We start from the raw sequence: 16,759 nt of genomic DNA, 5'->3' as shown, positions 1-16,759 counted from the left end.
AGTGGAGGGCTGATGCCAGTTTTCACAAGCAGATCCATCAGTTTGGAGCTGGGCGTAGAAAATGAGACAGTTTAGGCAGGAATGTACAGAATGTGATTTATTTCACTTAGGTCAGCCCTCAGCAGCGGTGGGTTTGATTTAATGTCAAACCACATTGAACTGTTTGAGAGTGTAAAAGAGGAACAGAGGCAGAGGGGTTACGGGGAGGAGTGGAGACAGGAATGCAGAAAAGAAAAGCAGGGAAACAAGGTTAGAGACGAGGTAAAACAACAAAGAAAAACAGGCAAAAAAAAGAAGAGCGCGCGAGGGCAAGAAGAAGCGATGAAGAGATGAGTTGAGGACGGGTGGTGAGGGATCACAGGACAGAGAGCTCCTTTGACAGCTAATGTGACATGCATGACACTGGTTTAGCCCGAAGGAACATTCCCAGGTCAGAGCTGTGTGTATGTCTTTGCAGTAAAGACGCTGTGATAAATAGAGAGATCACAGTGATGTTCTGTGCCAGCATTCACCATCACATGATGCTGCCTGCCTCCACACTTATGCAAGGCGTAAACACACAAAGACAGTAAGGCACCCAAGAAAAGCCTTTTAAAGTCACAAAATCACAAGAAATCATAGTTTTCTCTAAGAATGATCACAACCAATCAGTTCTCTTGTTTTACAATTATCAGTTCATTTATTAATGCAAAGAGAAACCTCTTCCTTCTGTTGTATAAGCAAAGGTTTAGTGTCAGAATGAGATCATTCAAGGCAAATATGTCACAGCTCATAAAAAGCCTCAATAACAGGCCCAGTATTAAACAGGTTGAACAATAACTCAACAGCTTAAATCACACATCAGTAGTTCAGTAATAAGTGGTATAATGCTGTGGAAACAATACATTTAAAATCTCTACAAAGTATATAAGGAGAGATAAAATATGCAAAATATTCAGTTTATTTTTTTACATACATACATACATTTTTTGAGTAATACAATCTGACAAATAGCAGATTAGATCCTCCTCCAATAAAGCCTAATATGCAGCAATAGTTGCCATTCAGTACACTAATAAGTGAACTGCTCCAAAACCAGAATTACTGCACAATCTATAGTAGAAGTCACACCAGTATGTAACTCAGTCCAAAGGTTCACATGCAGTTTCTGTGCAGCTGTGTAGCTGTTTCTAACACTCTGTTTTCACCATGTGGTGATTGCACTCCTGCTAACTAACAGTACAGTTTTTGAGCCGTCAGCCTGCAACGCAGGACGGCACATCATATCATATGACGCTCCTCAGTTACTGCCAGCCAGCAGCACGTCAACGGTCAAACTCCCTTCCAGCCACTGCGGTTTAGGTGCTTGATATCCAAGCTGGGAGTCCGCTTGGGGCTAGCCTCCCTGCCTCACTGAGTGTGTGAAAAAAATGACAACAGCAGCTGTATTTCAGCAGCAGCCAAGACAGAGCTGCTACTACTGCTGCCGAGATGGACGAAACAGCTGTTCTCGGGAAAACACTCCACCAGCCACGCCAGGAATAGAGCAGTGGCATAAAGTGCTGTAGCACATCCACATCTGGCCACCACCGGTGTGGTTTTGTTCATAGAAAAAAATGAGAGCAATAATGGCTGTCATTTGCACGCCATTGCAAGTTCTGACCTACACCCAACTTTCAGAGAGTTGTACTGCCCACTTTGGCTGGTCACTTTTTGTCTTTAATGAGGATTCTTATCAAACAAGCAAAGTTTATTTACTTTATAGTGTACCTTATATGTCTATGATTTTAGAATTACAACCTAATGGGGGAGAAAATATGTTGAAAAGTGGCACTGCCAGGCAGCCTGATCCAGAATCTTTTTGAAAAGTCTTGCCCTTCTCAAGTGCTTTGCACTGGAGGTTTCCCAGATGAATGTGAGATATACTATATCCATGCAATGGATATATGAAACAATCTATCTGGCATATCAGGTTAATTCAAAAGCTGTATTTTTATTACAAGTTAAGAAAATCTAAATTGGTAAAACCTCAAAATAAAGGAGTTTTTAACGTACAACACAAAATTCTTGCATAGACTCTTTTGGCAGATTACAGGCTCCAATCTGTTACGTTAGCTAAACTTGTTTTTGGGTTGGCACTTCTTCACCGGTTTGAGTCAGGTCTTTACTAAGAAACTACTTATTCCACATCTGATCAGGGTTAGTATAAAAGCAAAGAAATGTTTAATATTAATAAAATGCTCAAGTATTGGATGTGTATAGGACTATACAAAAACGTAGCTTAAAGATTTGACATCAAAACACCTCTAATAAGTAAAAAAAAAAAAAAAAGAAAGAAAGAAAGAAAAAAAAGCATTGCGTCTGTAGAGTGTGGTAGCTTTCAGCTGAAGCTAGTCCATGTAATGCTGAAATTTAACTTATAAAAAAATAACATTCACTATCAAGGCTGTAAGCCAGAAAGACAATCTTTGATAATCTACATTTGCCCCCATTGTACTCATCACTGCTTAACTCCACATCTGTGCGGTTTTTGATATTTGGTGTTAAATACACAAAGTTGTCCTGCTTCATACATCTCACATTTGCTATACAAAAAGTACATCTTCTTTGGTGCAGTCATAAAAATTTCTTCTAACACAGGAAAAGCATGCTGTTGTCCAAAATGGTATTCGTCAGAGTTCTATTAAAGAAGTTGTGTCTCGTTACGCGGCTCTTAAAATTGGAAAAAGTCTTCATCTGATGTTCTAGATAAAGCAAAAGTGGACTCAGATCACCACTCAGTCGTCCATACTTCAGTATTCTGTTTTGTCATCTAACTGTGAGGCCTCTCTTCAGGCAGTGGTCGACTTGTTGGTCATGCGGGAGTTGCTCTGGTCGGAGGCTCGCTCGGTGACTTTCATCTTTGTGCACATTTGCTTGTCATCCATTAGCATCTCTGCTGGAAGGCACCAACAGCAGAGGCAGGACTAGAGGAGGAAAAGAAGTGGTACAAAAGATTGTGAGTCAGTTTGAGTGGAACAATGGACTCTCTGCACCCTCAATGAACATAGCAGATATAGTATTGTTAGCTAACATAAGCATATGCTCGCTAGCTGGTGTGTTATTAGCAACGGCAGCACATTTCATTTGAGTGCACTATGCTGTTTGAGACACACTGGCAATCACGCTACTCGAACCAGTAACAAGAAACTACTGCTTTTTAAGGCCCGAACATACTTGAGCGTACTGTGAGCGGAGCGCACTCTGCGCAGAATGTCCACAGTCATCAGAGCTTCCATAGTCGAGTGCACTGCCTCGTAGTAGTTTCCTGTGAAATTTCCGTGAAATCCTACATTCTCACAATCCTTGCCTGTTGTTTACATTTTTCTGTCATGGCGTCCTACACTGATGATGAGGAACAGGAGCTGCTCTGCCTGCTGGCTTTGCAAAGCAATAAATTAAGAGACGGTGGTATGTACGGACATTAAATGCCACAAGAGATGAGGAAGGGGAGTATGCCACGTTGGTGAAGGACATGCGAAGTATTGACGTGGAAAAACAAGTGTGAAATGCAGGTCAGTGTCATATTAAATGCGGGTCGATGTGAAAAATACATGCCGAGCAGTGTTTTGTGTGACACCAGTACGCGGAGTGGAGTTCGCAGGGTCGTAAAATTTGAGCTTTGCACGCATGGGCCTTGCAGACGTCTGCTTTGAGTCTGCGCAGACCTCCACGGAGTCTGTTCCACGTACGTTCTGCCTGAGTATGTTTGGGCCTTTAAGGCTGGTTGACTCTATTGTCGATATAACTTGACATTTTTGGGCTGCTTGGGCAGCTTTATGTTAATATTGGAATCAAAAACACCAAGACAGCAAATAGGTCATTCTTAAATGTCATGACATTCCTGTAAGATGTTTCATTTTTAAAATAAAAATATGCAGCTTACCCTGAAGCAGCTCTTGAAGCGTTTGCTGACCATGTACAGGGCAATTGGGTTAATGCAGGAGTTGACAGATGCCATGTTGATGCCGATGTAGTCCAACACCAGAAAGAAACTAAAAAAGGGTTAAGGAGACAAATCAGTCTTGAGTCTTAAATCAGCAACCCTGTCATGTGGGTTATCTCTGCTTGTTTTGAACAGCTAGAGTCGTCTTCTCTTCCATACCTGAGAAGTTCGCAGCGGTTTGGATCTTTCTCATCATAGATAGTGAGCTTCAGGATACGACTGAGGTGAAGCGGCAGCCAGCAAAGAGCAAAGACCAGAACCAGGCAGAAGACTGTTTTAGCCACCTCCCTCCTCTGAACACAGAAAAAAGATAAATCACAAAGATAGATTATGTTGACAGATTTTGCATGGCTTCAGTCGGATACAGAGGAGTCTTGTTTTATAGGGGAATTTCCAGCGCCAAAGTTTATTTTCAAATAAAAACAAATTATGTTGAAAGTGCTTTTTAAAAGTAGGTAGTAAATAACTGTCATAACTGTCAGTTTATAGCTCTTGTGACTCATTTTTGTATTAGGAGACTTAATTTAAGTTTTGAATAAAACATTCTGAAAGAAGGCAGCCACTAATAAAAAAAATAGGGTTGCGTGTGAAGAAAATCATATTTAACCTGTTTGAGGTGATCACTGAGAGCAATCTGGACGCCGTTCTTCTTCCTCAGCATCTCACAGGTCATCAGGGTGTAGAAGATGGCAGTGCAGGCCAACGGCAGGCAAAAATACACACTGAACAGCCACCAGTCCTTCGCTGATTTGTAAAACTACAGAGAGAAATCCAAGAACACGACTAGATTACATAGAAACATCCGTAGAGAGGGCTTTCAGTGAGAGGTGAAACATGTCAGAGTAATTTAGGGGATCATATTCCCACTCTGGTCTGGACCAGAGTGAGGGGCTCCAGGGTGTGACTCCAACGCAGACAGGCTCAGTTGCATTTAAAAATCCATTCATCATCGTTCCTCAGTGGACTTCAATCTGTTCAGTATTGTTATTTCAAGGTTGATGGAAGACGTGAGACCGAACACACTGACAAAACAGCATTTCCAGTTGGCAAAAACTGAAACTATTCCTACTATAAAAACATTTTATGCGCTTAAATATCTGCAAACTTAGTCTAACCCTGATTCATAGTCAGACTGTGGATGCATGTGCCTTTATGTAAAGTATATACATGAATTTATAACTAAGCAGCAAGTGTGCCAACATTCGCACCACTGTGTTTGTCTGAGCAGGTCAGTGTGTGCAGATTTGCTGCCTTACAGCTGTATCAACACAATCAGTATGTGCACAGTTAAGTCACACTGCATTTTTGCTTAGTTTTGACATAATAGGACAACTGTCCTTGTCCCAGTATACATTCACCAGGGGAGAATCAATTCATCTGAAGTATGCACACCCCTGCCATGGTAGGCGGTGATGTGTGTCCTGTCAGGTAGTTAATCAGTTGACCTTGGCAGCAAGTTAGCTAGCTGTAAAGCAAGCTGCTGTATGTAGAATGGTAAAACCATGGACAACTTTACAGTTCTGTACATTTTGTACTCACGCCTCACCTTTGGTACAAATGAGACGCAGGCTATTCCTCATGCTTATGGTTATATCTAAAGGCAGATGACAATGCCAGCTTACTTCTACACATTTTTGCTTTTCAAAGTCAAGGTGTTCTGAGCTGGGGAGCATGCTCAGAACACCTTTAACAGTTTGGGTCCGAATGAGTTCTATGTACGTTTGCATTGATTTTATAGCTCTATTTTTAGTCATACACAGTAAATCAATGGTTTTAACATCACCAGAAATGAACTGACTGCCTCTGTCTAACTGAATGATATGTTGTCTTAAAGCTCACCCTCATGAAGCTTGTTTTCTGCATAGGATGCAGTAAACAAATCCTCAGGTGTTCTCCTTTGTAGTCCATGGTGATCATGTCAAAGGCTATCGCCTCTGGAATAGCCAAGATGATGGATAATATCCAGATGAGAGCTATTTCGATAGCCATCCACTTTGGTACACCGATCCCTTTAATACGGCTCCATGAGGCCACAGCACGATACCTGGAAGACCCAATATGTCAGTCATGCAATGGATAAGGATAACAGATAAGCATTCATAGAGTAAGTTTTACATATCGGACAAAACACATTGTGTTTTTATGGCAGACACTGTTCAGTGTCAGTTTCATCTAACCATCCACAGGCACAGCACTGATACAGCAGCAGGGGCAATTTTAGGATCAGTGTCTCGCCCAAGGACACTTTAAAGTGGGCCTAGGGGTTGAACCCTGACCTTTCAGTCAAGAGACACCCAACTCCATTACTGAGCCACCGAGTGCACCTCAAGCATGAGAGGAACATCCCATCTCGTCCTAACACAATATTGCAAAGCAATGAAAGCTAGGACACTAGGACACCAATTTTGCACCTCTATGAATGCAGCGTACCAGTACAAAGGTATGATGATGGTCTAAAGTTATGATGCTGTTCTGTGGCAAAACAACAATCCAGTTAGGGCGACTAACCAAATGTTTAAATGTGCTCATAAAATAACTCTCTTGTTGGAGTGTTCTTTTTGTTAAAGAACACTCCAAGTGTTACTCTGTTCATTATCATGTGCTGTTACCATTAGACAACGGTCAGTTGCCTGAGGCTTTTTGCTTCAAGGAGTCACATGATAATAATGATATAATCATTATTGGTGATACATCACCCATAAATATGCAAGATACATCTAAAATTACCTTACATTTTTAAGATGTGTGATTTGAATGTAAATAAGGGTCCAAGAATGAACAAAAAAAAGCATCAAATAGGTTTTGATTATACAAAAAATTCCCTTAGGAGAAACCTGGTGCCAAAAGCATGGGCCAAGACAACCCGTAAAAAGCCCCACAATGTGTTCATATTAAGCATAGTATGGTTAGGTACATTTCTACAGATATGTTGGAACAATTAATTGATGGATTGCTGTGTGGGCAGATAAATACCTCCTTAGTGGTAAATATGTGACAAGTTCCCTTCTTTGGAGCCTTCTTAGTGAGGAAAATTCAAAATGGTGGGGGGGGGCTCTTTGGTGCCCTCTAAATAGACTAAATTCAATAAGTGCCTTCCTAGTGGGGAAAATTCAATCAATTTGCACTTTTTTGGTGCTGTCTTAATGGACAAAATTTGATAATAGTTTTTTTGGTGTGGAATAATTGACAAATTCCACTTTTTGGTGCCCTCTAAATAGGCAAAAATTGGCAAAGTGCCCCTTTGCGGCCCTCTGATGGCAAACTTTAACAAACTGCCTTATATTGTGCCCTCTAGATGGACAAAATTTAATGTCTTCCTTGGTGGAACTATGCAATAAATTCCCACCTTTTTGGTAACCTCTTATCTGACAAAATTTAACAAATGTCCTTTTTGGTGCCCCCCAAATGGACATACAGTATTCGATAAATTCCTCTTTAGTGGGAGAAATTTGACAAATTTCCCTGTTTGAAACCTCCTTATTGAGGAAAATTCAAAAGGGGGGCCCTCTTGTGTGCCCTTTATATGGACAAAATTTCACAAATGGCTCCTGAGTGGGGAAAATGTTGCAAGTTCCCCTTTTTAGAGCCGTCTTACTGAGGAAAATTTAAAATGGGGTCCTCTCTTTGCCCTCTAAATGGACTAAATTTGATAAATACCTCCATAGTGGGTAAGATTCAGTGAATTTTGCTGCCCTCTCAATAAACAAAATTTGACAAAGTTCTGTCTCTGAAGCCCTCCATGCTGACAAATCTGATAAACAGCCTTATCAGTGAGGAAAATTTGACAAATTCCACTTTACGCGCTCTCTTAATGAGCAAATTTTGGCATATCTCTTTTTGGTTCCCTTTTAATGGGCAAAATTTGATAAATGCCTCCTTAGTGAGGAAGAACTGACAAATTCCCCCTTTGGAGCCCTCTTAGTGATGAAAATTTGAAAGTTTGTCCTCTTTGGTGCCTTCTTAGCAGATAAAATTTCACAGTGTCTTCCTTAGTGTCCTCTATATGGACACAGTTTGATAAAAATCCTACTTAGTGGGAAAATTTGATGAACTCCCCTCTTTTGTGTCCTTGAAATGGACAAAATTTAGCAAAGTGCTCTCCTTTGTGTCCTCAGAGTGGACAATATTTGATAAATGCCTTCTTAGTGGGGAAAATTTGGAACAAGTTCCATTTTTGGTGCCCTCCTTATTGAGAAAATGTGATAAAGTACCCTCTTTGGTGCCCTCGGAGTGGGCAAAACTAGACAATGGGTACTGTGCTAGTACCCATTGTATCATTTCCGCCCCTGCCTCTGAAACATCCTTAGTCCATTTCTGAACCGGCATTAATAAAAGAGAAGGCTTTGTGGCAGAAGAAAGTGCACTGGACCAATAGTGAGTCTATATTTTTATTCTATAAGTTACAGCAGGCCTACAGACATGAGGTACTGTTGGATATTTGACTATTTTTTAAGCTCTGGTAATGTCCTGTAGTTCCCTGGCTTTGTTTCCTAAAAAGAGGTGCTGAAAATGACTTAATAACTTGCTTCGATTGTTTTAAGCTTAACGGTATTGGACCTAATATCGTTTTTTTTGCTTGGGGCTTCCAAACAAGTAAAACCACCCCGGTTTATTATGAAACTGGGGCCAACAGACACATCTGCCCCCTCTGATAAGCTTCTGCTCAAGAAATCACAACAAATCACTTGACACAAAAACTGCAGGTAATTTTTCACTGGTTAACAGGCCTAATGTGTGTTGGGCTCTTAAAATGCTCGCTGACATACTCTTATTACCTTTGACTGAAGCCAGGCTAGCTTTGGATCTTGGATTTATTCTTTATTATAGTAGAGTTTTAGGGATAGAGTATCCCATGTTCCTCCCCTTTTGGCTGCTAAATCCTAAAGGCCGTTATAATAAAACTATGGTTGGATAAACGTCTGAAGAAAACATGAAATAAAACTTCATATTTTTCAGACTACCAATATAAACTGTTTTTTCCTGACTCCCATTAAAGTTGTCAGTCATATGCAGACAAGCAGAAGTGCAGCAGCGATGATTACAAAATGTCAATCAACAGATAACAGAGGTAAAAATAAGCAAAAAGGGAAGGTCAAAGGTCAGGTCAAAAAGTCAACCCCCCCAACAATGTTTTGTAATCCCTGACAAACAAACAAAAGTCAACATGAGAGTAAAACCTAGTTGTTTCTGAGTTTACCTGTCGATGCTCAAAGCACACAGACTCAGCACTGTGATCCCCACCGAGGCCTTCTGGACAAACGGCACCAGCTTGCACAGCGCCACCCCGAAGGGCCAGTCCTCTGCAAGGAGCTGAGGGAGAGAGAAACAGATGATGACTGAGTGAAACCATGACAGCGAGTGGAGCAAATCATCTGGCCCCATGTTGTTATTTTTCCCAGCGTCAGACATCAAGATAAGCGTGAACCTGAACATATCAGTTTCTGTGAATATCTAGCCCTTTCTTTCAATACGCCTGTCACAGCTTTTCTGAAAAACATAGCCAGACCTCTTCAACCTACATGGATCTTAACCCTGAGAGCTAAAATAGCTCCTGGAGAACAACAAAACTCTGCTTAACCTGCAGAAATGTCTGCCTCTGATGCTGGACCAGGGCGTGCACAGGTCAATTATAGTCATATGTGTCTCTCCATACCACCCGTTCTCTCATGTCTCTGCTCTGGTATGCAGCCATGACCAGTTCTTTTAACATGCTTGCCCCCTTACCCAAATATACACAGACTCTCCCTCACTCTCACGCACACGCACAAACACGCTAAACCCACCAAATTATAACATGCCTGAGACAGCGGGGGATATAGTGAGGCTCAGGATTGAGTAAAGTAATAACAAGTACAAAAAAATCTTCTTGGACCCCCACCCACTTAAAAGTTTGTGTGCTGGTATGCACATTTGTGATATAACAGGCTCCATTTATAAAGGATCTCAAGTTTATTATGTAGCACAACTTTTAGATTAGGGGTCACCTGATTATTGGCCTGGCAGTTATCAGGCCCAGGGTCACATCAGCATTTATTTTCACCTATTGTTGACAATGAATTCATTCAAGGGGTGCGCTACTTTGGCTCTGCATGAGTTGCATCTTGCCCTCTGGCTTGATTTTCACTCCCCACAGTCTGCCCTTATGTCCCGCCCACAACCCTATCTGAATGGCTATACCTCATACAAGTAATTGCTACGGTCTATTCCTCTTTTGTCATTTGTAATGAAGTTGTCTAATTTGTCTTATTGAGGACATATTTCAGTATTTTTTAAATTGGGTTGTATATGGTACTAGGCAATAGTAGTGGCATTAGCCTTGGGAGAATTAGTGGCTAGGATGTTAGGCTATACAGTGCTACAGATGGATATATTTTCTCTGCATAATTTAGCAAGTTTAAGGTTAAAAAAGGGTAAGAAAAACAATGTTTGCTCATTGTATACTATATCAAAAAGTTCTGAAGAGTTTTATTTTCACCAGAATGCCTCTGTGTTTGGCACTACTTCATAATGCAAGCTTTGGTTACCGGCTACGTGCTGCTCCACCTCTGCATATGATGAGCTGTTTGGGTCCGTGGGCTTTGTCGGAGACAACAAACTAAGCTTAAATAAAACTGAAATTAGCATTTTTGGCTCTAGATGCTATGACGTGTCGTTTACTGTGGATATGGGATACTTTTATGAGCTGGAGTACACAGAGGAACTTCTACAGATGAAGACTGCAGGAAGAAAGAGAGGAAAGAACTTAAGTGGAGACTGGTTTGCAGGAGACCTGGTGGTGTACGTGTGTAAACTGTGAGCCCATGCCCACAAACATAGATCTACTGTTGTCTGTGAGACTTCACAACACTTCTTCGGGGCATTTCTGAGTGAGGAAAGCGGCTCACCGATGCCTGTGGCCTGCATCACTCCCCATCAAGAGTTCCCTGCCTTACTGAACAGTGGAGTTTACCAACCTTCTTCCTCTTTCTGTGGATAAATTGAAGCCACTGACCCCTGCTGTTGCTTTATTCCTCTAACTAGTCAACTAGTCAGTGCAATACAGTAATATTTACTTTATACGTATTTGTCAGCTGTTGAAGTGGAAACCTGAGCTGAAATAACTAGTTTTACTTTAGTTTGTTGTTGTTTTCTCTGGTGATGCCCACAGACCTAAACAGGCGATCAGATTCGCTGAAGCAGAAGAACACGTAGCCAAAGTTGCCTCACAAAATAGTGCCAAACAGAAGCTTTCTAGATGAAAAATAATTTAAAAAATCAAATATACCATGCAATGAGCCAACATTGTTTTTGGGCCTATTTTTACTGTGAACATGCAGTTGTACCTGTCTATAGCACTGTTAGCCTAGCTTCCCCAAATGCATCCTGTTTGAAAGATGAACATTTATCAGTGGAAGCTATTACTACTACTATCACCAAGTATACAACCCAACTTCAAAAATACCTAAATATCCCTTTAATGACAGATTTACATCCCATCAAATGTCATTTACCTGAAATTGCACTTACTGAAACATACTATTGGTTCTTTTTTAAACCTAAATTTTTACTTTTAAACATTTGTTAAGTATATATCGGTCCCAAAACATCAGTTATTGTTCTCATGAACTGTTAATACTTGGTATCGGTCTTGACCTTTCCTTTACATGTGACCCTAAAAGGCATTCTATCCAACATTCACCCTCACAAGTTGATACCATTAGTGCTAATCAGTTTGACTAAGTTAGCCCACTACTGTAGTCAGGGTTGTAGCTTTCATTGATGGTGACTGCCATACTGCCTTACTGCCTGGATGTGAACAAGCACAGTGGATGGTTGGTGCAAAGAGAACAGGTTTCGCTTTATTTTGATAATTATTTCCAGAATCAGGCCAAGTATGCTTTTGCAACAAGGAATTTAACTCTGATTATAGCATGTCAGTGTGCAGGAATTAAACATTAAATATAAATATAAAACTGAACGAAATAATATAACATTTTCAATTCAGATATGTACAAGCTCTTGTTATACATTAAGTTAATGTGCATTCACTTATGGTTGACAGGAGTGCAAAGAGAGCAAGGATGATGAGTAGACATGATTGGAAATATAAAATACACAATGATGTGATAGATCAACATGATGTAATAAGATACTTTGCATTGGTTAGTGCAAATGTGAATATAAGGTGAGGCTTTTTTTTAACCACAGTGAGTTTTCTTACAGTATTAAAGTAACAGTAAAGTAAGTAAAGAGACAGTTCAGGGTATTTTACATTAAACAGGGCTAAGGTGCTTGAGTGATGAGAGTTATATGTTCTGACACTGTGACTGTTAAGCATTAATCAGAATGACAGCCTCGGGGAGGAAACAGTTCCCGTGTCTCGTTGTTTTGGCGTGCAGTGACCAGAGTTTAAACAGTTTATGTCCGGGCTGTGAGGGGTCTGCAGGAATGTTAAAAACCTGAATGGAGAGAATGTCAGATTTCTGGCTTCACTGATGTTTAGTCACAGGTAAAAAAAAAATTTGTCTCAACTTTTGAGGTGTTTTTTGTCAACTTTAGTAGCAGTGTGAATGTAGTTGTTGAGTTAAAACTTTGAAATTAGTTGCAAAGAAATATCTTTTGACTCTACTCCCAGCAAAAGTGAAATTAAAATCCTACAGAAAAGTAAAGAGAGATTTGATTTGGACTCAAATAGATGCTTGTAGGGCACAAAGATCATGAACAACCAATCAGTACAATTCTCACTTCTTTTTTATCACACACTCCAAAAAGGAAATTTTGTTCCTATTTTTAAAAAAAAGCTTAAATAGTTAACAGGCCATTCAGTTACGTTTTTTTCATCTCAAGTAATCAAGTTGGATTTCAAGTTAACTTGTTGACTTGAGAGAAAGAAAAAACTTTATTTAGTTGCTTGTTACTAAGGATATTCCCAGTCAACTGTTTCCCTATCTGGCTAAACACATTTAAATTGCGTTTTACTGACTAATCTAGATTGGTAGAAATGCTCCAAAAACTGTCAAATTCATCACAGGGTCATTGTGTCTGTGGATATTCGTATGATGTGAAGCTGGTGTGCCAAGTAGAGTGTGGCTAAAGTTAGCAGCTAGCCCCACTAGCCTTCGTACCTCTTTGCAGATTAATATCCTGCTTTATGTGGCTACTCATCACTTCGGTTGTGAGGTCATACATGAATAAAACCCTAAACAGCCTACAGACTACTTTATTTCCATTTTCTAGGTCAAAATACTGCTGTACCTTGCTGTTCATATGACATGCTAAACACCAAGCTTCTCATGTTTACATTCGGTGAAGAGCCGGGGGAAGCTATGGCAGGAAGGCAGCAGCCATGGCAGAGGCTTCATTACAGTTCATTACAGAGCTTCTGACTGGGATTTCAGGACTGTATTTATGAAAAATGACAGATGCTGAGTCTGACCAACTTGTAAATCTTGCACTGATAAATCTGATATCTGAATATAAGCGTTCAGCCTGCTAAACCTGCTTGTTACCTAAAGAAGATATTTTTTGAAGCAAGTCTACAGTTTTCTTTTAATAGCAAACATTTTCTTGAAATGTAAGTTAGATATGATATATTTTAAATGACTTCAAATCCAAAATGCAGCAACATGTTTTCAAAGGACCATAAAAAACAACTAGCAAAATTTTACTCAATAATTCAAGAATACTGGAAAGCAATTTCCTACAAAAAAATCTAAAATCCACTTAAATGATGGATGTACAGATGCATCATCTTAGCATACTGACCATGTTGTCAAACATCAGCATGAACAAATGCTACTAGCCAGTGTTAATCTCGCCAATCAATTTAATGCTGGTTTCTAGTGTTTCTAATGGCTGAATCAATTAAGAGATTTTATTACGGGGCAGAGGAATCCCCCTGCTTGACAGATCTATTTTCATGGTCAAACATGAGATAAGATGTCGGCATAAGGGGAATGTTACACCAAAAACACTGGTGAAAAAAACAACCGTATTAGCAATCTGCTACATTTTTATATTGAACATTTGTATCAGTTTCGTCCTTCATTCTCCAGAATCGGTGCTTTGCTGTTTAAAACTAAAGTAGATGTTGGATTGATCTGAGATTAAAGTCCATTTAGGCCAAAAAAGTCCATAGACCTCAGAGATGCTCGAGTAAAAAATCAGAGGTGATTCTAAAATTAGTTTTTACTGATTCTACCTGTTTATTGTGCTTAGTTGGACTGCCTTTCTTTCTTTTTTCTATCATAATCTAGAAAACTCTGTGTAATCAAAGTTTATAAAAGAGCTCCATGAATAAGGATTATTATTATAAAAATTACAAGTTAGCTCATCATTGAGTCTAAGGCCAGTGTTTTCTTCACTTTTTTATAAATAAGATTGGATGTATTGAAATTGCAGTAGTCATGACTCATAAACTGCATGTTGCTGGTCTATCTTGGAGGCCGTATTAGACTCCCATTACTGATATTTTCTTTCACATCTGACTACGAAGACAAATCAGTTTGTTCAACAAATGACTTCTTCTGCTTGGAAAGAAAAAATGTGTCTGAATCTTGGTAAAAGCTTCTCTAATCTACTCCATAATCTAGCTAGCCAGCATTAAATTCACAACAGACATCAGATACCGGCATCGATGCACGCCACATTACTTGCTGATGGACCGATGTCTGTCAGCAAGGCCAGAACCTGCCAAGATTATCAGCTGACACATGAATGCATCCCTTAGAAATATACTACTCAGATAAGTAGGAACACTTTTTAAAATTTCAGACATGGAATAACAAAAGACAAATACAACCATGCTGTACCATGTCATCATCAAAAGCATTTGAAAGTTATCTTTACCTTTACTTTTGAGTAATTACAGCTCACCTTGTAAACATTAATGGGGATGCCAATGATGATGTGCAGCAGGTCTCCGAGTGCCAGGCTTCCAATCAGGATATTCGGTCCGTTCCTCATACATTTATTCTTGTAAATGATCCTCAGCAGAGTTGAATTACCGATTATACCGACCACAAACACCAGGCAGGACACCACCGTGTTGATGTACTTGAAGGTGTCTCTGATTTCTGTGGGTCCAGTGCACATCGGAGGAAGACGGCGTCGGGGCATTGTGATGTTGGGCCTCACCGGACCCTGAACGTCCCTCTCTACAAGTCCGAGTCTCTGGGTGATACTTGGAGGGTCCTGTGGAGCTTGTTGCACTGGCTCAGGTTGGCCCATGACTCCAAGGATGTGACCAAGCAAGAGGAGTATCCCCAAGTAGAAAATGCGAGTCTGCATCCTGGATTCTTTAAGCTTTTATCCAATAAGTTGGACTTAAGTTAGTGAGCTGCAGAGACACAAATCAAGAGCAAATGCTGTATTTAAGTCATGTCTTCACTTCTGGAAAACTTCACATCCATATGAAACACAATAAACCTCACTGTCTTGCAGGTATGCAGTCTGCAGGCTTTGTTACGTGACTGGAGTTCATTCAGCTGTCATGTCTAAACCCACTAAGAAACTCATAAATAAGATGTGGGGACACACCCTGAAGAAAGTGCAGAGTTAAGTCAGGGATTGTACAAGTTATTCAATAAACAGGGGGTGAAAAGGTGTTTTGTTTATGTATTTTTTTTCTAACTGATGATGAGCCAGTCTGAACTTTCTGGAAGATTAGGAGAAAATGTTTCATCAGATTATAAAGAGGATTTTTCTGCGGTCTAGTCGATACATTCTTTTTAATAGATGCATCAAACACAACACAACACTGATAAAAATTCAACTTTTTTTTTTTTACTTTTCTCTTTTAATTCTTACTCTTTTTGTATTTCCACCAAGTTTTACTTTTTATTTAAATAAGGAAATATTTTCTTTTTTTTTATCCTTCATGCTACAATTCAACTTTCCCCAAAAAACATGGCAAAAATGTTTCCCCTGATAACTTTGTGCTTACACTGCAGTTCCTACCTTAGGATCACAGAGTAAATCTATTTATTGTCTCATCAATAAAGTGAAGTTTAGCTGTACAATCAAACATTTCATACCAATTTAGTGGTAATATTTTATATTGCCAGAATGTTGGGGGTTAAAAAACGTTTAAAAGAATTTTAAAGTTAATTTTACTCTTTATAATATCAGCTTTAAGCCTGCTTATCTATGCAGTAATTTTGCCACAGTCCCTAAATAAGTCAAATAAACTTCTCTTACTTACCCAACTCTTCACTGAGGTGTAAATCCTCCAATATTTGTCTGTCCTGGATCAAACTTTCAAAGTAACTTTCTAGCTCTTTGGAAAGAGAAAACTTCCCAAACTCGCTGCTTTTACTTCCTGCAGAGATCGTCCGGTCATCTCAAACAGCAGCTACTCCATCAGTCAAAGTGAAAAAAGCTCCAGACCTGTCTGATCCACAGGCTCCAGTCTGCTCCTCTGCTGGCTCACTCCTCTCCAGTACTGAGTCTCCCAGTCTGAAGACTCTGCTGAACTGATCCCTGCCCTCCAACCTCCCCCTCCTCCCCCTCCTCCTCTGATGTAGAGGAGGGATGGAGGAGGGGAGAAGACCGAGGAGGGCAGGCAGGATGTTCACGAGTCATTCAGTGTTGATCACAGTGCCCTCATTTAGATTAAGGATAAAACCATAAATCAGTTCACAGAGAATTAGTGGCTTTGGGAGCATTTGGGGATAACTTTATAGGTCCTTACTTTTTTCTGATAAAGTTTCTCCCCATTGGTGCAATCCATGAAAGATCCTGTGGCTGTTGATCATATCTGTTTTAATGGTCTTTTTAAATGTTAAATTTTCTCTCTGCTGGTGTTCTCCTCTTTAA

At 39.9% G+C, this 16,759-nt stretch overlaps 1 protein-coding gene across 1 annotated transcript; it reads right to left on the bottom strand.

Annotated features, from left to right (window-relative positions):
- Nucleotides 1–664: 664 nt before the first annotated feature.
- ednrba (endothelin receptor Ba) lies at nt 665–16,377 on the bottom strand. Its single transcript, XM_041804374.1, has 8 exons — nt 16,146–16,377; nt 14,819–15,281; nt 9,162–9,274; nt 5,804–6,008; nt 4,572–4,721; nt 4,124–4,257; nt 3,905–4,013; nt 665–2,945 (listed from the first exon to the last, which is right to left on the bottom strand). Exons 2-8 carry the CDS (start codon nt 15,230–15,232, stop codon nt 2,811–2,813), a joined length of 1,260 nt encoding a protein of 419 aa, XP_041660308.1. The 5' UTR covers nt 15,233–15,281; nt 16,146–16,377; the 3' UTR covers nt 665–2,810.
- Nucleotides 16,378–16,759: the final 382 nt, after the last annotated feature.

Source organism: Cheilinus undulatus, linkage group 13, assembly GCF_018320785.1.
Source record: "Cheilinus undulatus linkage group 13, ASM1832078v1, whole genome shotgun sequence".
Taxonomy (NCBI): Eukaryota; Metazoa; Chordata; class Actinopteri; order Labriformes; family Labridae; genus Cheilinus; species Cheilinus undulatus.
Note: the sequence above shows the minus strand (reverse complement) of the source record. Positions and strands in the feature narration are given on the sequence as shown.

Bases quoted from the DNA above. Each gene is read 5' to 3' on its own strand.
- ednrba (XM_041804374.1), bottom strand. From the start codon at position 15,232: ATGCAGACTCGCATTTTCTACTTGGGGATACTCCTCTTGCTTGGTCAC. The intron at 6,009-9,161 runs GTAAACTCAGAA...TGGGTCTTCCAG, and splicing joins TGTGCTTTGAGCATCGACAG to GTATCGTGCTGTGGCCTCAT. The intron at 4,258-4,571 runs GTTAAATATGAT...TTCTGTGTTCAG, and splicing joins TCAGTGATCACCTCAAACAG to AGGAGGGAGGTGGCTAAAAC.